Raw genomic sequence first — 22,284 nt, 5'->3', positions numbered from 1 at the left:
TGTTCCTATCAAAATTACATTATATCTGTCAATGCTTACATTTTTATGTGAATTTCTTTAAAGAATAATAAAAAAAATAAAGATTAAGCAATGAAAGGGACATAACTCCCAACATTATAGATTATATGGATTATGGGATATGTACAGGGAAAGGGAGGTAATAGAGACACGGGAATTATCGGACTTTCAACACCCCCGCTTGCTCTTGGAGTGTGAGCATATTATTATTATTTTTTTTTTTTGTCTTTATAAAAAAAGAATATGCGTATATATAAGAGCATCATACCGGCAAAAAGACGAATTTAAATTCCGAATAAAACTGGTTTGAATTTTTCTAGTTTTGCTCGGGTTAGGGGGTCGGTCATGATGTCTGCGAGCATGTCTGTTGTGGTGCAATAGTTTTTATGTTGCCGTTGTTCAAAGCGTACCTGATGAAATGATATTTTATGTCTGTGTGTTTGCATCTTTGTCGATGCACTGGGTGTATCAGAATTTTTGTAGGAATTTTTGACACCCCTAACACGAAACTGCAAATAAAATATTAAAAAAACTCGTAATTTCTCTTTTAAACGTGGGTTGTTTATTTTCTCCATAGATTATACTTCCAAAATAAACTATTAAAGTTATATAAAAAGTAATAGAAATATTTGAAAAAAAAAAAAAAAAACAGTAATGAAATTAATTGAATTTTACAAGTTCAGTATTGTTCAATTTTTAAACTTTAAAAATCTATCAAAATTTTTCTATTGATTGTATTTTTACAATATTTTCAGGGTCAATGTGAAATTTTATGCTCTTTCCAATAACTCGAATGTAATATTTTAGACAAACGTTTTTTAATTCACGCTCCCCCCCCCATTTGCAAGTATCTATTAAAAAGTAAATAATTAATTTATGTACCAAAGTTTTATATATCACAAATTGAAGATAAAGATCAATAAATAATATATTCAAATTTAAAAACAAAAAAGTAGTGTTTTTTTAGAAATTTACCTGTAAAGTCCGAAGTTTAAAACCTTTTAAGAAAAACACGTTGTTTGTTTTTATGTTTTTTTTTTATGAAACCTTGGTCCTTGCTCCTTTAATTGAAAAAAATTAGGGGTTGAATGACATTTTTCGAGGAGTTATAAGCTTCGAAAGATGGTGGGTGGAATTATTCAATAGTTTTCACGAAATTTCTGACACTGCTATCGATGTACTGGGTCTCTAGAAAGTGTTATAGCACTTTGACGGTCCTCGAATATTTTAATGGGTGTGTATTCCTTGTACCAGTCCATTTCTTTTAGTAATTGTGTGAGGTACATACCTTCTTGGGTTGTTTTTGCTAATGCCACATATTCGGCTTCGCATGTGGAAAACGCTACCGTGGGTTGTCTTTTCGACTCCCAAGAAATGAGTGGACCGCCTTTTGTTAAGCTGAAACAGTATCCAGATATACTGTGTCTGTCGTATTGGTTTGATGCCCAATCGGCATCGCTGTACGCGAATGACTGGATTGATCGTTTGATTTTGTATAGCATAGTTGGTGTTGCATAGTACCTTTTATGTACCTCAGTACATGTTTGGCTGCTGTCCAGTGCTGCTCATGCAGTTTTGATAAGTGTTGGGACAACTTGCCGACGATATAGCTTATATCTGGTCTGGTACAGATCATCAGATAGATTAAGCTGCCGACAACTTCAGGGTACTTTCTGGGGTCGATGAGGTCAGAGTCATTTTTGGTTAGATCACACTTTCGTTCACATGGAGTTGTCCTGGGTTTGCAGTTGGTCATATCGAACCTTTCCAGTATTTTTGTGGCGTACCATTCCTGGCTCATCAGTATAGGACTTTGAGTTATGCCGGAGTTTTCCAAGGTTCTTTATCTGAAATTCGGACATCAACATCTGCTTGGTAGTGTTGAGCGAATCATTATTATTGGCTGCGATAATTAAATCGTCGACCCATGAGATGATGGTGATTCGTTCCTTGCTGTTGTGTAGCATGTAGACACAATGATTCACTCTATTCTCGTGCAGGGTTTGATTTCAATTTCTGCCCGATTGTTTCAGTCCATATAGGGATTTGTTTAACATACAGACTGGTTTCTTGCCCATTTTCCATCTCGCTTCAAATCCCTCTAGTTGCTCCATGTAAATCTCGTGGTCAATTGGGGCATGAAGGTACGCCGTTTTGACGTCCATTTGGTGTACGATGAGATCGTATTGGATAGTTACTTACATTAGTATGCGGATTGATGTGATGTCAGCTGTTGGGGAGAAAGTCTCTGTAAAATCTACCCCCTTGGTTTGGTTGTAACCCTTTGCAACAAATCTTGCTTTGTATTTCGGGGATCCGTCAGGGTTTTCTTTAATTTTGTATACCCATCTACCGCTGATTGTTGTTTTGCCTTTGGGTAGAAGTGTCAGCTTGTACACGTCGTTTTCTTTCAGGGAATTGATTTCATCCTGCATTGCTTTGATCCAATGGTGTGCCACTGGGGAGGTGGTAGCTGCTTTATAGCTGTGTGGTACACCATGTGCGACTTTGTAGCAGTAGTCGAGATTGACAAGTGTGTGACCACTCTCGTCTTGAACTGTCGTTACATAGTCCTCTAAGTAGCTGGGCATCTTGTGATCCCGCTCTGGGTACCTCCGTGTATAACTGCTTTCTTCTATGATATTGAGTGGTTCATCAACACTAGACTGTTCTCGGTCTTCTTTCGGTTTTAGATTTTTTGTCAAATCTCTTTGGAAGAAGTCCTCGTCATTATTGCTTGTTGGAGAAGTTTGGTTTTGTTGTACGTCAGAATTGTTGATGAATTTTACTTGTCTTTGTTTATACACTTTCCCACTTTTAGGGTGGTAGATTAGGTATGCTGGGTTGTTTCTTTCGTATCCGATAAATATCCCTCTCTGACATTTTGGGTTCAGTTTCCCTCTTGTGTTGGAGTAGGTGTAGCACACCGAACCGAAGATGTGCATTTCCGAGAGGTCGGGTTTCTTCCCGGTTATTTCGTAATATAGAGTTTGTTTCAGGCGGTTGTTGAAACACCTGTTTCGTATACCTGCAGATGTCATGACAGCATAGGTCCACAGAGTTTTGGGTAATCCATTCTCTATGATCATGCATCTCGCCATTTCGAACAGTGTCCGCCAATATATTTCGGCTGTTCCATTCTGGTGAGGTGAGTACGGTGCTGCGGTCGCATGTTTAATTTTGTTTTTTCGGACTAATTTCTGGAAATCGTTCGACTTAAATTCTGGCCGTTATCTGTCCTCAGTATTTTTATTTCGCCGTAGGGTGAGATATCCGCAATGAATTTTTCGGCGGCGAGTGTGGGGTAGCTTTTATTTTTAATAAAATACACAAATACAGCACCGGAGGTATCATCGGTGAACGAGACAGCGTATTGATTTCCGTTTAAGTCTGCCGGGTTTATAGGGCCTGCTAAGTCCGAGTGAAATAGATGTAGTATGCTGTTTGCCCGTTCGTCCGGGTGTTTGTTTCTGCTTTGGGGGAATTTTCCTTGAATGCAAATATTGCAATTTCTATTGTTTGCGTTTTTTGGTTTTATTTTCATCCCACGAACTACAGCGGGTAGTTTCGTTACGTCGTCATAGTTACAGTGGCCGAGTATTTTATGCCACGTTTCGACGCCATAGCATTGATGGCAGCTGTCTTCGGTGCTTTCATTCTATGTATTCGTTAAATAGTACAGTCTTTTGAACCTTTTGCCGTTTTTATGTATGAGTTCATTTTTATTTTCTTTAAAAATGACTGTTGCTCCGTTTTTAGTAGCAGTTTTTACGGAGAAAATGTCTTGTGGGTAGGAAGGTATCAATAACGCCATTTTAAAAGTAACTGTGACGCAGCTCCCATTTTCGTCTACTAAGTGTATTTCTGCGTCTCCTCTTTTTAATGCAACGCCGCTGGTTTTTGTTCCGTCCGCTAACTCCATGTAGTGGTTTTCTGGCTGGAATGTTTGGTCGAAATTTTTTAATTTCTTCTCATCTCTAAGGATGTGAGAAGTGGCACCAGCGTCAACAAACAAACCCGTGGGTGACGTCGTCTTCCGCACGTGGTAGTCCTCCATTTTGAATGTGAACGTATATTCTTCTTCAATGTCCGCTGCTTTTTTCATAGTGTCCGTATGTTTGTAGCGGCAAAACTCTCTTTTATGAGTGGTGGCTTTACAGTAGTTGCACCACATTTTTCGTTTGTTGTTGGCACAGTCTGTAGATATATGCCCTTTCCCGCCGCACATGTAGCATGTAATGTCTCGCTCGTCGCGGTCGTTGTTACTTACAGCAGTTCTCGAAAAGGAGGAAGTTAGTTTCATCACGTCGTCGCTGCTAGACTCGTTGTTTTGCTTCAGAGTCTCTTCAAAGCTGTGAAGAGCGAGAACGTTAGTTCTTTGTTGCTGTGACTCACATATATAGAAAATGGGTCGAACTGGCTAGGTAATCCCTTTAATATCATCCCGATGATTAAAGCATCGTCCACTGTCTGTCCGGTAGTTCTGAGGGCTGTTAGAACGGTTTCTGACCTTATAACGTTGTCCGTGACACATTCGTCGCTATTCTTTTTGGGATACGTTAGTTGGGTGTATAAAGAAATGACTCTAGGCTTCCCTTTTCCTGCGTAATGTTCGCGTAATATTTTTAGAGCTTTTCTTACATTGTCTGCATCTTCTCTCATTATCAGGGATAAGCTTTTATCGTTTAGAAACTGTACCAGTTCGGCATTCGCTTCCTCATTTCTTTCATCGTCGTGTTCATTTGTAGAGTTTACGCCTAAGATGGCGTCTTTTAAACCGAGCGTACGTAAATGGCCTAAGAATTTTACTTCCCAACTTTCGTATTTGGCTTCATCTCCGTCGAAAGATAATCTGCTCCATCTGTTTCCATTATCTCTTTTGGGTCCATAACATGTTGAGTGGTGCATTTTAGTGGAATAGAGATAAAAATGAACAGCAATTCAAAGGAGGAAAATAGACACACGTGTTAACTGATGAGAATAACTCTTTATTAAGGGGAAGAAAAAAGAAGGGATTATGGGATATGTACAGGGAAAGAGACGAAATAGAGATACAAGAGTTATCGGACTTTCAAGAAAAGTCGCCAAAAATATATAACAAATAAATGTTATCAAAGGCAAGATAAGTAACTTTTCTACCTAACTGGATATGTTCTTAGTGTTTTATGTAATGTAACCTGTTTATTCAGCTCGAAAAACATACAGTTAACGGAATTTTGGGTTCGTCACCAAAATCCGTTTTTCAAGGAAATAAAAAAGGGGGAAAAAGCATTTAGGGCAAATTTCTCGGAAAAGAGTAACTAGTGAAAATGAGCAAAAAAAATACAGACCCGAATAAGTTTAAAATGATCCAAGTTTATTAAAGCAAAAAAAAATATCGATTGCCTTTATTTCCCAAGGCTGGAGTTAAAAAAACCCTTAAGAAACATTTAAAATTACATATGAAAAATACAAAGAAAACGTCAATCCTTACTTAAAGAAAGGCTGAAAGAAAAGAACATATAAAAAACGGAAACAGCCCTTGTTTTGAATTCAGTCCTTTTATCGAAATGTTAAGTCTGTCTCTGACAAAATGTTCTTTTTCTTCTTTTCCGAAAGGAGAAACAAAACGTTTGTTTGACGTAAAATCGGAGAAAGAAGTATTTTTGTGAAAGCTCAGATGCCTTTTAATTTAAAGGAGAGAAACAGAAGGCCGTTAAAGCCGCTTTGGTAGGCTTTATGTATACAAATACGGGGTAAATTCTTGTATTATGGAAGAGTTCCTTTCTGAAGGAAACTTTGGTTAAATAATATTTCAAAGAGGGGCTTTTCTTTCTAGGGGCGATAGTGAAATCAATTTTTGTTCTTCTTAGAAAAGAACTCCACAACACACGGCTGTTTCCTTCGTTAATCTTTTGAGAATAATAATTTAGCAGTTGTAAGACTCGTTTGTCTTTTAATAACAGGTATTAATCTTCCAGTCGTAAGACCTTGTTGCCTTATAATGACTGAGAATAAAATAACGTTAACAGTTTAGTACCACCGAATGGGGTTCTAAACAAACGTTTTTCTCTAAAAGGAGAGAAATTAGGAAAATCAATTTTCACGTCAAGACCCTTTGTGCGGCTAGGTTCAAACTGACGAAAATGGGCAAAATCCTCCCCCCCCCAGAGGGTAGGAGTGGAGCCGGCTGCTAGAGAGTGAACTATACCTATGCTGCTGATGATGGAAGTGACCTGCCGGTCAAGGAATGCGTTGCTTGACCCAAATGCCGAGATGTTTAATGTGTATAAATAAAAAATAAATAAAAATGATTTCTCTATTTAAAATTTCAACACCGTGTTTACTGATGTATTGGAAAGTTAAAGATGGCACCTGACTCTCTCGTTGACACGGTAGGTTTGGGAAAAGGAGATAAAAATTAAAAAAAAAAAAACTATGCGAAATACTGTTGGAAACTCACTCAATATATGTTCCCGTGACATAGGCTGACATATATTCGGTGGGTTTTTAACAGAATTTTTTCTAGTCTTTTATTTTTTTTATTTTAACTCCTTTTCCCAAACTTACCGTGTCAAAGATAAAGAAAATCGTTGCAGCTTTTGTTTTATGTTTTGTTTTAATAAAAAATATCCTTAGTAGTAGCGTCCCAAATTATGAGATGAAAAACATGAACGAATTTCTTAGTGAAATGGAGTTGTCTTCCTCTGCACAATGACCTTGTATTAAAAAAGCGCCCATATTATTAATATCGTTTATTATTTTTAATGTAATAAGGGAAAAATACCAACTGCTTGAAGCATTTCGGGTTTGTATTACTGTACACATAGATTCGAAAAAGTTGTCAAAAAACAAATATAGAACAAATAAATGTTATCAAAGGCAAGATAAGTTACTTTTCTACCTAACTGGATATATTCTTTGTGTTTTTATTCAATGTAACATGTTTATTCAGCTAGAAAAACATGCAGTGTTTACCGATGTATTGGAAAATTCAAAATGGCAGCCGACTCTCTCTCGGAGAGGGTACGTTTGGGAAAAGGTATTATAAATAATAAACTAGACAAAATACTGTTAGAAATTCGCTCAATATATGTTACCGTGACATAAGTTGACATGTATTCGGTTGTTTTCTAACAGTATTTTGTCTAGTTTATTATTTATAATACCTTTTCCCAAACGTACCCTCTCCGAGAGAGAGTCGGCTGTCATTTTGAATTTTCCAATACATATCGGTAAGCACTGCATGTTTTTCGAGCTGAATAAACATGTTACATTGAATAAAAACACAAAAAAATATATCCAGTTAGGTAGAAAAGTAACTTATCTTGCCTTTGATAACATTTATTTGTTCTATATTTGTTTTTTGACAACTTTTTCGAATCTATGTGTACAGTAATACAAACCCAGCATTTCTGTTACTTTGCTAATGCTCTTTCAAAAACAAATCAAAATAATTTTTATTTGCACTTATTTCATTCACTAGATTAATGTATAAAGATTTTGTAAAAATAAACTGTATTCAAGTTAATCTTTAGAAAAAAAAATTCTGATATATACTTTGGTGGTGATATTATAAGGATAATCAAGAAACAGAGTTCCGTGAAGGACATATAAATATGTAATATTTAAAATAAAAGAAGGAAAGTTTATTAACATATTTACAGAGAGACAATGTGCAGATTTTATCGTGTTCAATCCAGGTAGAGTCTCTCCGGTGACCAATGTTTGCAATGAAACGGACATAACTCTCAGAGAATGACCCCCCCCCCCGAAACAATATATAAGGTAAATAAAAGAGCGTTTGATTAAGTTACACGGCGAGCAGTAGATTGTAAAATATTGGTTTGTGTCCTTTTCTATTCTCTACCATATTCACACCCGGGAGCCGGTGCAGTTGCACTGCATCATTTTTACAACATTAAGCTACTTGTCTATCAAAGAAGGTGTTAATGCATGGGAGGAGGGCACAACCCATGACAATTAAAGCCTCTCTTGAACTATCTAGAAATTTACATTAGAAGTACTTTAAAGGCTTAAGACTTGACAAATATAATCTAAACTTGACAAGAAAACTATTCGGCACACTTGACTATTTTTACACAAGGAACAAAATAATGATTTCACCGTGTTATTACGATGACCTTAAGTTCTTTGTTCTTTAGCAGTTGGTTTTTGTCTTTAAATAATTTCACGTTTAAATTGCGTTTTTATCTTTTAATTTTGATTTTTTTTATATTTTCATATATTTTATTTCTTAATGATTTGGACACACAAACCAAAGATTGTATCAATTTACTAAAGAAATCATAACAAACAAAACAAAATGTCCGTTTTGAATACAAAGGAAAAAAAACAAAAAAACAAAAAAAAAACGACACTTTTCTCATATTGAATTCTCTGAATCAAAGGTAAGTTTCTGTCTTGATTTTTTAACATTTTTTTAAATATCATTTAGTAACTTTAAAATAATCTTAAATATTAAAACAAATTGATTTTTTATTGCAATCCAATACGAAAAATAAGTTATTTTTACGCTTTTAAAAAATTCGTTTGAATGATCTGAAACAGAAAAGCAGTTTTTTTTTTTTGCACCTCGGAAATATTGATTCTTAAAAAAAACGTCTGGTACTTGTACAGTTTAGTCAAGACATAAAAAAATATATCGAAAAAAGTTGAACTTGTATGGATCCGTTATGGGACGAAGTTCTCTGAAAAAAAAAAATCACTTAATTTCATTTATTTTTACAGCGAAAAAAACAATTCACTTAATTTCATCAAGTATTTTTTTTTTACAGCGAAAAAACAATTTGTTATGATACCGAGCAAAATGTTCGATTTTTAGGAAGAAAAGCTAGTATTAGAGATGGGGAGGGGTTGTCAACGCTTTAACTGGAGTTATCTCCCTTTGTCATTTCTAAAATTCAACAACTGTTTTTTTTTTCTATTCAAGATGCCCGCCTTCACCGCGCTGTCATAAAAACGTGTTTTTCCGCTGTAAAAAAAAAAAAAAAAAAAAAAAAAAACTACTTGATGAAATTAAGTATTTTTTTTAAAACTTCGTTCTATAACGAATACATACAATTTAAACTTTTTTCGATATTTTTCATTTTTTAATGTATTGACTAAACAAGTACCAAAAGTCTTAATAACTAAAAAAAAAAAGTATGTTTTTATTGCGATCCTATCAAAATATTTATTCTGCAGGAAATTTTTACAACGTGACCCAGGGTCCTTAAACCCATAAAAAAAAGAAGGTCTACTTTTTATTTTTGCTTAATACGTTTACAAGGCCTTTATAAATAATATAACAGAAGAAATTTTGAAAAAAAAATAAAAACAATTCTGGAGTCGGAGATCACCTTCCTAAAACATGAGAAATTATTATTATTATTATTTTTTTTTTTGCGAGGGTGGACGGAAATTACATTTGAAACATAAATGTATTATTTGAAACACAAATTTAACGATAAATTAATTTTTTTTTTCTGAAGGGTGGAATACATTTTTTATGAGACCATTCTGATCTTTCGCCTAAAAAGTTTATAAACAAAAGGAATCCCAAAATATGACAACTTCAAATTTTTGGGGGTGGGAGGGGGGCGGTTGGAGATTATATTAGAAGCATAAAATAACGAACATTTTCATATTACTTTTTTTAAAAATTAATTTTTGTTAAATGTGGCCTGGTAGATCAACACACAACCTACCTCAGCAGAAACGACCTTCTTAGTGACACACAATATGGTTTCCGCCCTGCAAGATCTACCACAGATGTGCTGACGGTTATATCTCACAGGATTAGTGAATCTCTTGACAAAGGCTTCATTTCTAGGGCAATTGCTCTTGACATATCAAAAGCCTTCGACAAGGTATTGCATAAGGGTCAACTTCACAAGATTTCCAGCTACGGTATAACTGGAAATGTTTTCTTAATCATTAAATCATTTCTCTCCGATAGGCTCATAAGAGTAGTGGTCGATGGACAAAAATCAGAGGCCTGCAGTATAAATACTGGCGTCCTTCAGGGGTCAATCCTGGGCCCAACTCTCTTCCTGATCTACATCAATGATCTCCCTAAACACATACTGTCATTCGTTGACATCTATGCTGATGACACGGCCCTCTACAGCAACACATCAAAGGCTGTAAATGACAAAGTTCTCTCTGATTCTCTCTCCTCTGATCTCGAGCGCGTGGTTCAGTGGGGGAAGACGTGGCTGGTTACCTTTAATGCATCTAAAACCAAACTCCTATCCTTACATCATCAACGCTCTGATCCCCATCTGGCATCAATTGGGATGGATGGCTCTCGTCTGGGAGAGGCTCCGTATTTTGACAAGCTTCTGGGTTTGACCTTTACTCCTGATCTGAAATGGAACACGTACATCAAGTCTGTTGCCAAGGTCGCTGGAAAGATGGTGGGATCCTTCTACCGCTCCAGAAGATATCTCACTGTTGATGCAATTCTCTATCTATATAAAAGCCAAGTACATCCAAGAATGGAATACTGTTGCCATATCTGGACAGGAGCTGCTAAAAACAGCCTATCCTGCCTTGACAGAGTACAAAATAGACTTCATGGCTTAGTGGGGGATGCCCTTTTCTCTACCCTGCATCCTCTCTCCCACAGAAGAGACGTTGCGAGCATATCCTTGTTTTATCGTTATTTCCATGGCAAGTGCTTGTCTGAACTCCAATCTCTGGTCCCCCCCCGCGCCAATGTTTCACGAAAAACACCTGTCTAGCCAAATCCACTGTGAAAAATTTCCCCCACTCTTTATCGATGCCTAAATCAAAACGTAGATTCCATGAACAAAGCTTCTTTCTTAGAACTGCACGCCTGTGGAACTCTGTTCCGTCTGCCTGTTTCCCACCTGACTACAACTTGGATGTGTCTAAGTCTAACGTTAACAAATTCCTAATGAACCGCCCCCTTAAGTAAACACTTCATCAACTCTCCACACTAACGTAATGTACTTGCAATAACCCTTATCCCTGAGTGGCTTCCGGGCCTTGATAAGTTGTGACCACTGTGTAAAAAAAAATATCTTTAAAAACTTGTTTTCAAGGGTCATCGGGTGTACTGAAAATGAATATCGCATTTAAAATTGAGTCTGGTTTTTATGATGTTGCAAACATTGGAAAAATATGTGTGGTTTTGCATACAAAAAAATCAATGTTTTATTTATTTATTTCCTTTATTTTCGGTTATTTATAATAATAATAATAATAATAATAATAATAAAGATTAGCTCAGCATTATCTTGTAATTACATTATGTAATCGTTCCCCACCTTTTTTTCGTGGCATAAACAAATGTGGCCGCAACTTTAAAACAGGCAGAAAAGTATGTTTGCAATATTGTAAAAACTAGTTGCCTGCCATAATTTTAAATGCGATAATCGTTTTCACCACACCAACATCCCTAGAAAACAAGTTTTTAAAGATAGTTTGTGTATTGGTCTACCAGGCCATATTTACAAAAATTAAATTAATTCATTTTCTTATTTTGTTTCAACTTTAATTCTCCCCACCAACACCTAAAAAATTAAAATTAAATTTATCGTTATTTTTATTTTTATGTTTCAAATGAAATTCTCCACCCAACGCCCCCTCCAATTTATTTGTCATGTTGTGGCACCCATTTTGTTTATGAAATTTTGAGGTGAAAGTACAGAATGGTCTCATAAAAAAATTATCGTGCTATTTCCTGTTTCAAATGTAATCCCCTCCCTGCAAAAAGAATTGAATTTGTCATGTTTTCCCCCTCCTGCACCCTCTCTGTCACTAAACTTGAAAAAATGCTAGGGCTGACATGTTCCATTGAACGCTAATTGGCCAAAAAGTGGGTTATCATTTTACGTTAAACTTATGTAGAAATGTGATCTATGCTAAAATGTTAAATTTTATGTTTTTTTCAAAATTTCTTCTTTCATATTATTTATAATGGTTTTAAACATATTAGGCAAAAAAGTATATCTTCATTTTTTGTGAGTAAACAGCGCTAGGTCAATTTACTGATTTCGCTATGTTTTATAACAAACTTGAATAAAAAATATATGAATCTTTGATTTTAAAAATCTTCCTTAACATATAGTATTCAATCTGATGATAAGATTTTTGTCAAAAATGTGTTCATTTAAGTAAAACTTAGATGATTTTTAAGAAAATAATAATGCTTAACATAAACAAAATAATGTAATTCGTAGTTGGTCGAATTGTTAGACAACTGAGCAGAAAAACGACTGCTCTTTCGATATTTGTTTTTAAATATTTTTAAAATCAGTTTTCAGTCTACCGTTTTCTGTGTAAATTGTGATGTTTTATTCAATATTTTAGTTTAGAAAATAGGGAACACTTTTTAAAAATAAAGTTTACATAAAAATGAGCACCTATTTATTGACCATCACTAATTAACAGAAATCTAATATAGAAAAAATAATTGGTAAATATTTACTATCAAAGCCAACATAGTTTTACTGCTAAAAAAAATAAAAATGTATTTTTCGTTTGCTATTACATCTGAAAAGCCATTAAAATAGAATTTAAAAAAAGCAAACATTATAAATATTTAAGATTCTGTTATATAAACTTAACATTAATTGAGCACCTACTTCCTGCTTAAATTTCAGTCAAGGAGACATGTAACTGTTTGCACTTTCAAATTTTTGTGGTGGAAGAGTCCTTGCATCGAGTTTTGTTTTGATTTTAGAAAAGTAGGATTAGAACCCACGTGTTGTTACCAACTCTGTACTTTCATCTAACACTTTCATATACAAAAGATACTGTTGAAATATTAACAAATATTGTAATAAGTTTCACCATGACATTTATTGGGTGGCTTTCTTCGAACAGTTTGTTTAATGTTCGATTTCTTAATGATTATTGGGACTCCCAGATGACTGTCTCATGTCAGACATATTTTTATTGGTTTAGTGTAAAACCCGAGTATTATTATTTTTGAAAGCAAATAAACGCTTTAAAATACGTTAAAAACACAACACTTATTTATGTAATTAATATCCTTTCATTATTTTTTGTATTTTTATTTTTTGGTTTATATGTGAAGATGTATCTTTTGTTAATGAAAATGTTTTGTGAAAGGACACATTAGTTAGCAGGAACCCCCTTCGCTTGTTAAAAATAACTTTCTTAATAATAAGATTATTATTAATGAGGAGATATAATATTTTTCATTATAAACAAAATACAACAAACAAGTAAAACAAAAATATCCCTCCCTGAATCTAAAAATTGAAATTAAGAAATTGAACAACGATATTGTGATGGTATATTTTATTTATTAATTTGTTAGGTGAAAGTACAGAATAGTTAACAACATGTAGATTCTAATCCCCAAAACGTAACAAACGTATCTTTTGTTTATTAATTTGTTAGGTAAAAGTACAGAATAGTTAACAACATGTAGATTCTAATCCCCAAAACATAACAAACATATCTTTTGTTTATTAATTTGTTAGGTGAAAGTACAGAATAGTTAACAACATGTAGATTCTAATCCCCAAAACGTAACAAACGTATCTTTTGTTTATTAATTTGTTAGGTAAAAGTACAGAATAGTTAACAACATGTAGATTCTAATCCCCAAAACATAACAAATGTATCTTTTGTTTATTTATTTGTTAGGTGAAAGTACAGAATAGTTAACAACATATAAATTCTAATCCCCAAACCATAACAAACGTATCTTTTGTTTATTAATTTGTTGGGTGAAAGTACAGAATAGTTAACAACATGTAGATTCTAATCCCCAAAACATAACAAACGTATCTTTTGTTTATTAATTTGTTAGGTGAAAGTACAAAATAGTTAACCACATGTAAATTCTAATCCTCAAAACATAACAAACGTATCTTTTGTTTATTAATTTGTTAGGTGAAAGTACAAAATAGTTAACCACATGTAAATTCTAATCCCCAAAACATAACAAACGTATCTTTTGTTTATTAATTTGTTAGGTGAAAGTACAGAATAGTTAACAACATGTAAATTCTAATCCCCAAAACATAACAAACATATCTTTTGTTTATTAATTTGTTAGGTGAAAGTACAGAATAGTTAACAACATGTAGATTCTAATCCCCAAAACATAACAAACGTATCTTTTGTTTATTAATTTGTTAGGTGAAAGTACAGAATAGTTAACAACATGTAAATTCTAATCCCCAAAAACATAACAAATGTATCTTTTGTTTATTAATTTGTTAGGTGAAAGTACAGAATAGTTAACAACATGTAGATTCTAATCCCCAAAACATAACAAACATATCTTTTGTTTATTAATTTGTTAGGTGAAAGTACAGAATAGTTAACAACATGTAGATTATAATCAACAAAACATAACAAACATATCTTTTGTTTATTAATTTGTTAGGTGAAAGTACAGAATAGTTAACAACATGTAGATTCTAATCCCCAAAACATAACAAACGTATCTTTTGTTTATTTTGTTAGGTGAAAGTACAGAATAGTTAACAACATGTAGATTCTAATCCCCAAAACATAACAAACGTATCTTTTGTTTATTAATTTGTTAGGTGAAAATACAGAATAGTTAACAACATGTAGATTCTAATCCCCAAAACATAACAAACATATCTTTTGTTTATTAATTTGTTAGGTGAAAGTACAGAATAGTTAACAACATGTAGATTCTAATCCCCAAAACATAACAAACATATCTTTTGTTTATTAATTTGTTAGGTGAAAGTACAGAATAGTTAACAACATGTAGATTCTAATCCCCAAAATATAACAAACGTATCTTTTGTTTATTAATTTTTTAGGTGAAAGTACAGAATAGTTAACAACATGTAGATTCTAATCCCCAAAACATAACAAACGTATCTTTTGTTTATTTTGTTAGGTGAAAGTACAGAATAGTTAACAACATGTAGATTCTAATCCCCAAAACATAACAAACGTATCTTTTGTTTATTAATTTGTTAGGTGAAAGTACAGAATAGTTAACAACATGTAGATTCTAATCCCCAAAACATGGCAAACGTATCTTTTGTTTATTAATTTGTTAGGTGAAAGTACAGAATAGTTAACAACATGTAGATTCTAATCCCCAAAACATAACAAACGTATCTTTTGTTTATTAATTTTTTAGGTGAAAGTACAGAATAGTTAACAACATGTAGATTCTAATCCCCAAAACATGGCAAACGTATCTTTTGTTTATTTTGTTAGGTGAAAGTACAGAATAGTTAACAACATGTAGATTCTAATCCCCAAAACATAACAAACGTATCTTTTGTTTATTAATTTGTTAGGTGAAAGTACAGAATAGTTAACAACATGTAGATTCTAATCCCCAAAACATAACAAACATATCTTTTGTTTATTAATTTTTTAAGTGAAAGTACAGAATAGTTAACAACATGTAGATTCTAATCCCCAAAACATAACAAACGTATCTTTTGTTTATTTTGTTAGGTGAAAGTACAGAATAGTTAACAACATGTAGATTCTAATCCCCAAAACATAACAAACGTATCTTTTGTTTATTTTGTTAGGTGAAAGTACAGAATAGTTAACAACATGTAGATTCTAATCCCCAAAACATAACAAACGTATCTTTTGTTTATTAATTTTTTAGGTGAAAGTACAGAATAGTTAACAACATGTAGATTCTAATCCCCAAAACATAACAAACGTATCTTTTGTTTATTTTGTTAGGTGAAAGTACAGAATAGTTAACAACATGTAGATTCTAATCCCCAAAACATAACAAACGTATATTTTGTTTATTTTGTTAGGTGAAAGTACAGAATAGTTAACAACATGTAGATTCTAATCCCCAAAACATAACAAACGTATCTTTTGTTTATTTTGTTAGGTGAAAGTACAGAATAGTTAACAACTTTTAGATTCTAATCCCCAAAACATAACAAACGTATCTTTTGTTTATTAATTTGTTAGGTGAAAGTACAGAATAGTTAACAACATGTAGATTCTAATCCCCAAAACATAACAAACATATCTTTTGTTTATTAATTTGTTAGGTGAAAGTACAGAATAGTTAACAACATGTAGACTCTAATCCTCAAAACATAACAAACGTATCTTTTGTTTATTAATTTGTTAGGTGAAAGTACAGAATAGTTAACAACATGTAGATTCTAATCCCCAAAACATAACAAACGTATCTTTTGTTTATTAATTTGTTAGGTAAAAGTACAGAATAGTTAACAACATGTAGATTCTAATCCCCAAAACGTAACAAACATATCTTTTGTTTATTTTGTTAGGTGAAAGTACAGAATAGTTAACAACATGTAGATTCTAATCCCCAAAACATAACAAACGTATCTTTTGTTTATTTTGTTAGGTGAAAGTACAGAATAGTTAACAACATGTAGATTCTAATCCCCAAAACATAACAAACGTATCTTTTGTTTATTAATTTGTTAGGTGAAAGTACAGAATAGTTAACAACATGTAGATTCTAATCCCCAAAACATAACAAACATATCTTTTGTTTATTAATTTTTTAGGTGAAAGTACAGAATAGTTAACAACATGTAGATTCTAATCCCCAAAACATAACAAACGTATCTTTTTTTTATTAATTTGTTAGGTGAAAGTACAGAATAGTTAACAACATGTAGATTCTAATCCCCAAAACATAACAAACGTATCTTTTGTTTATTTTGTTAGGTGAAAGTACAGAATAGTTAACAACATGTAGATTCTAATCCCCAAAACATAACAAACGTATCTTTTGTTTATTAATTTGTTAGGTGAAAGTACAGAATAGTTAACAACATGTAGATTCTAATCCCCAAAACATAACAAACATATCTTTTGTTTATTAATTTGTTAGGTGAAAGTACAGAATAGTTAACAACATGTAGACTCTAATCCTCAAAACATAACAAACGTATCTTTTGTTTATTAATTTGTTAGGTGAAAGTACAGAATAGGTAACAACATGTAGATTCTAATCCCCAAAACATAACAAACGTATCTTTTGTTTATTAATTTGTTAGGTAAAAGTACAGAATAGTTAACAACATGTAGATTCTAATCCCCAAAACGTAACAAACGTATCTTTTGTTTATTAATTTGTTAGGTAAAAGTACAGAATAGTTAACAACATGTAGACGCTAATCCCCAAAACATAACAAACGTATCTTTTGTTTATTAATTTGTTAGGTGAAAGTACAGAATAGTTAACAACATGTAGATGCTAATCCCTAAAACGTAACAAACGTATATTTTTCTTATTAATTTGTTAGGTGAAAGTACAGAATAGTTTAAAACGTGTAGATTCTAATCCCCCCAAAACGTAACAAACGTATCTTTTTCTTATTAATTTGTCATGTGAAAGTACAGAATAGTTAACATGTAGATTCTAATCCCCAAGATATAACAAACGTATTTTTGTTTATTAATTTGTTAGGTGAAAATACAGAATAGTTAAATGTAGACTTTAATCCCCAACACATAACAAAAGTTGGTTTTGTTAATTAATTTGTTAGGTGAAAGTACAGAATAGTAAACAACATGTATACTCTAATCCCCAAAACGTAACAAATGTATCTTTCGTTTATGAACTTGTTAGGTGAAAGTACAGAATAGTTAACAACATGTATACTCTAATCCCCAACACATAACAAACGTTGCTTTTTTTAATTATTTAAGCAAACGTATATTATGTTTATTAATTTGTTAGGTGTAAGTACAGAATAGTTAACAACATGTAGACTGTAATCCTCAAAACATAACAAACGTATTTTTTGTTTATTAATTTGTTAGGTGAAAATACAGATAGTTAACAATATGTATGCTCTAATCTCTATACATAACAAAGGTATCTTTTGTTTAATAATTTGTTAGGTGAAAGTACAGAAAAGTTAACAATATGTAGACTCTCATCCCCCAAACATAACAAGCGTTTCTGTTTTTATTAATTTGTTAGGTACAGTAAGGTATCTACAGAAAAGTTAACACGATGAAGACTCTAATTCCCAACAATGTAACACACGTATCTATTGTTTATTAATGTGTTAGGTGAAAGTGCAGAATAGTTAACAATCTGTAGGCTCTAATCTCCCAAAACGTAGAAAAGCCACAATCGATATGCTCCTCTCACTCCTGCCACAAACTTTTGAAACTTCAAATGATGACGTGCTCCATTAACTGTCAACTGGTCCTGAAGTGGGTAACAATAACATTAAATTTATATAATAAATGATCCCCTAATCTAAAATCTTTAATAGTATCTTACTCCATCTTTGCAGATATTTTTAAGGTTGTTGAAACATAATACAAAAAAAGATTAGACTTTACAGTTTTAAATAAACTATGCTGGTTTAGATTGTGAGGAGTTAAACCAAAATCAATGCATCCTTCACGCTGAAGAATTTTACTATCGGAAAGTCTCTCTCATCCTCTCTCATATATATATATATATATATATATATATATATATATATATATATATTTGACGAATTTCAAACAAATATTCATTTATTTCCCTAATTTTCGTTGTGATTTGGTTTCAAGCGCACTTGATGCGTATTTTATTTTATTCAAATTAAAACAACGTTTCTATATTGAACTCTCATTCTTTGACGATATATATATATATGAGGTTATGATAATATAAGTCTTCACTTTTTTATTTATATATAAATTTATCATATATATATATATATATAAATATATATATATATATATATGTTTTCTCGCCAAGATGAAAATTGTGTACAAGTTATTTGGCATTTAAAAGAATTAAATGTCATTTAAAAAAAAAATTGGCATTTAAAAAATTATTTGGTATTTAAAAAATAAATTGGTATTTAAAAAATTATCTAGTATTTGAAACATATTTGGCATTTTAAAAAAATTGGCATTTAAAAAAATTATTTGGCATTTTAAAAAATTGTTTCATTTCTTAATTATTCATGATTATTCAATTGTTTGATGTTTTTAAAAATATATTTCTTTTAGTGTTTCTTTTTAATTATTTAGTGCATATACAATATCCTAAGCAATAACTGTATAGTCTTTAGTAAGGAAATATCTGATTATTTTGATTCTGTTTCATATGAGCTTTTCAATAAAATGTAACTCGTTTGTGAGTTCCATCCTATCATATTTACAACAAGCAAAAACTAATAGGTGATAAAAACATTTTAATTTGTTTTATTTTTAAATATTGACATTGTTTTATTTATTTATATAAACATTTAAAATGTGTTTCATCTTATCATAATAAAACACAAAACTAATATGTGATTGATGATACAAAAAATTGAATTTGTTTTATTTTTATTATCGAGTTTGTTTTACTTTATATAAACATTTAAAATATGTTTTACCTTAATATAATAAACACAATTTATATGTGATTTACAAAACTAAATTTTTTTTATTTCTTTTATTTTTATTTACAGCTGTTCCTGATTCATCACATATAATTTATTTTTAAAATTCTCTCAACAATTATTCCAAACTATGTTAATCTTGTTCTACGATCAATTTTAGTGAAACAAGCAGGTGCACAGTGATAAAAAGCAACATACTTGTGAAGTATGTGGATATTCTGCTGATAAATCCACTCTCGTGAAACGTGAGAACTCACACTGGGGACAAGGCACATTCTTGTAAGCTGTGTGGCTATTCTTATTCGAGGAAATTAACCTTAGGGATACATATGTGAACTCATTCTGGATATATATGAATGTATCATATATATATATATATATATATATATATATATATATATATATATATATATATATATGTATATATATGAATAGATCATATATATATATGTATATATATGAATAGATCATATATATATATGTATATATATATGAATGTATCATATATATATATATATTAAGGTTTTAATATTTTCTCGCCAAAATGCAAATTGTGTACAAGTTATAGAATAATTGTCTCTATACCATATCCTTAGCAATGACTGTATCATCTAGTTCTTTGCTAAGTAAGGAAATATCTGATCGTTTTGATTCTGTTTCATATGAGGTTTTCAATAAACTAACTCATTTGTGAGTTCCATCCTGTCATATTTACAACAAGTAAAAACTAACATGTGATTGATGATAAAAACAATTAAATTTGTTTTATTTTTTATTATAAACTTGGTTTTACTTTATTTATATAAACATTTAAAATATGTTTTATCTTATCATAATAAAAACAAAACTAATATGTAATTTACAAAACTAAAAATATTTTATTTCTTTTATTTTTATTAACAGATGTTCCTGCTTCATCACATATAATTTGTTTTTAACATTCTCTCAACAATTGCTCACTTGTATGAAGAAAAGCAGAAGCAACAATGTATGTTATATTCTTATGAAGCAGATTCACTTTCTGTAATCTTCATAAGAACCTATAAATTTAGAATTAAATACGAATGTAAAATGGCATATTAAAAACTACGTAAATCTTGTTCTACGATCAATTTTAGTGAAACATGCAGGTGCATAGTGATAAAAAGCAACATACTTGTGAAGTGTGTGGATATTCTTGTTCTCAAAAATTCAATTTAGTGATACATATGAGAACACACACTGGGGAAAAGCCATATTCATGTGAAGTGTGTGGATATTCTTGTTCTACAAAATCAAGTTTAGTGAGACATATGAGAACTCACTCTGGGGAAAAGCCATATTCTTGTGAAGTGTGTGCATGTGCTTTTGCTGATAAATCAACTTTAGTGAAACATGTGAGAAATCACACTGGGGAAAACCCACATTGTTGTAAGCTTTGTGACTATTCTTGTTCGAATAAATCAACCTTAGAGATACATATGAGAACTCACTCTGGTGAAAAGCCACATTCTTGTGAAGTGTGTGGATATTCTTGTTTTGAAAAATCCAAATTAGTGTCACATATCAGGACGCATACTGGCGAAAAACCATATTCTTGTGAAGTGTGTGGATATTCTTGTTCTTTAAAATCAAATTTAGTGTCACATATGAGAACACACACTGGCGAAAAACCACATTCTTGTGAAGTGTGTGAATATTCTTGCGCTACCAAATCAAAATTAGTGAGACATATGAGAACTCACACTGGCGAAAAGCCATATTCTTGTGAAGTTTGTAGATATTGTTTTGCTACTAAATCAACGTTAGCGACACATATGCGAACGCACACCCTTGAGAAGCCACATTCTTGTGAAGTTTGTGGATATTCTTGTTCTGAAAAATCACATTTAGTGATTCATATGCGAACTCACACTGGGGAAAAGCCATATTCTTGTGAAGTGTGTGGATATTCTTGTTCTACTAAGTCAACGTTAGTTATACATATCAGAACACACACCGGGGAAAAGCCACATTTTTGTGAAGTGTGTGGATATTCTTGTTCTAGAAAATCACATTTAGTGAAACATATGCGAACTCACACTGGCGAAAAGCCATATATTTGTGAAGTATGTGAATATGCTTGTTCTGAAAAATCAGGGTTAGTTAGGCATATGAGAACGCACACTGGCGAAAAACCACATTCTTGTGAAGTTTGTGGATATTCTTGTAGTGAAAAATCAAATTTAGTGAAACATATGCGAACTCACACTGGCAAAAAGAGAACTTGAATGACTACTAGACACTATGTGTGAATAATCTTGTTCTGAAAAATCAACGTTAGAGAATATGAGAACGCACTCTACAGAACTTGAATGCCTACTAGACATTCTCGAGTGTCTAAGAGCTCTCTGTAAGGTTTGTAAGAACAATCTTGCATGAGGATACTTTTTTCCACAGAAGTAAACACTGAGAAAATATTCAAAATCACATAGTATCCACAGCCCAAATAAGATCTCCTCACTACGGCTACTCCACAGCTTTTCCGAGGAATGGTGCACCTACTCCAAGTGATATTACCTCAAGTAATAGCACGAAGCTGGATACTCTACCAGACAAGATAAATTCTTGTCCTGGAATCCAGTAAGACCATGAAACCAACATGAAATATATACTACAACATATAAAAATGGTTATTTGGGGAGAGGAAAATTATGTTTACACTTTCTTTACTAACTCAGTGTTTATAGAGACAAAAGAACTTTAACAGAACATTTAAATATCTATCTCATATAGAGTTCAAGTGTTAGCCCCAGGTTGTGGGCCCCTTGATTTCTGAGAACGTCGACTGAAGTAAAATAAAACAAAAGCAAAAAGCCATATTCTTGTGAAGTGTCTGAATATTCTTACTCTGAAAAATCAACGTTAGTTAGACATATGAGAACGCACTCTAGAGAACTATCCT

General features: G+C 32.1%; 2 protein-coding genes across 2 annotated transcripts; one reads left to right on the top strand and one right to left on the bottom strand.

The window, feature by feature from the left end:
* Positions 1-1,187: 1,187 nt before the first annotated feature.
* On the bottom strand, positions 1,188-1,520 carry LOC145270257 (uncharacterized). The gene has a single exon (XM_080125898.1). The coding sequence runs from the start codon at positions 1,518-1,520 to the stop codon at positions 1,188-1,190; it is 333 nt and encodes a 110-aa protein (XP_079982024.1).
* Positions 1,521-20,468: 18,948 nt separating this feature from the next.
* On the top strand, positions 20,469-21,980 carry LOC145270865 (uncharacterized). The gene has a single exon (XM_080126420.1). The coding sequence runs from the start codon at positions 20,486-20,488 to the stop codon at positions 21,608-21,610; it is 1,125 nt and encodes a 374-aa protein (XP_079982546.1). The 5' UTR covers positions 20,469-20,485; the 3' UTR covers positions 21,611-21,980.
* The last annotated feature ends 304 nt before the right edge of the window (positions 21,981-22,284 follow it).

This window comes from Euprymna scolopes, chromosome 46, assembly GCF_053919585.1.
Source record: "Euprymna scolopes isolate OS-2025 chromosome 46, ASM5391958v1, whole genome shotgun sequence".
Lineage (NCBI taxonomy): Eukaryota > Metazoa > Mollusca > Cephalopoda > Sepiida > Sepiolidae > Euprymna > Euprymna scolopes.
This window is presented reverse-complemented; position numbering and strand designations above follow the sequence as displayed.

Excerpts from the sequence above, each read along its gene's own strand:
- LOC145270865 (XM_080126420.1), top strand. The coding sequence starts at position 20,486 with ATGCAGGTGCATAGTGATAAAAAGCAACATACTTGTGAAGTGTGTGGA.
- LOC145270257 (XM_080125898.1), bottom strand. The coding sequence starts at position 1,520 with ATGCTATACAAAATCAAACGATCAATCCAGTCATTCGCGTACAGCGAT.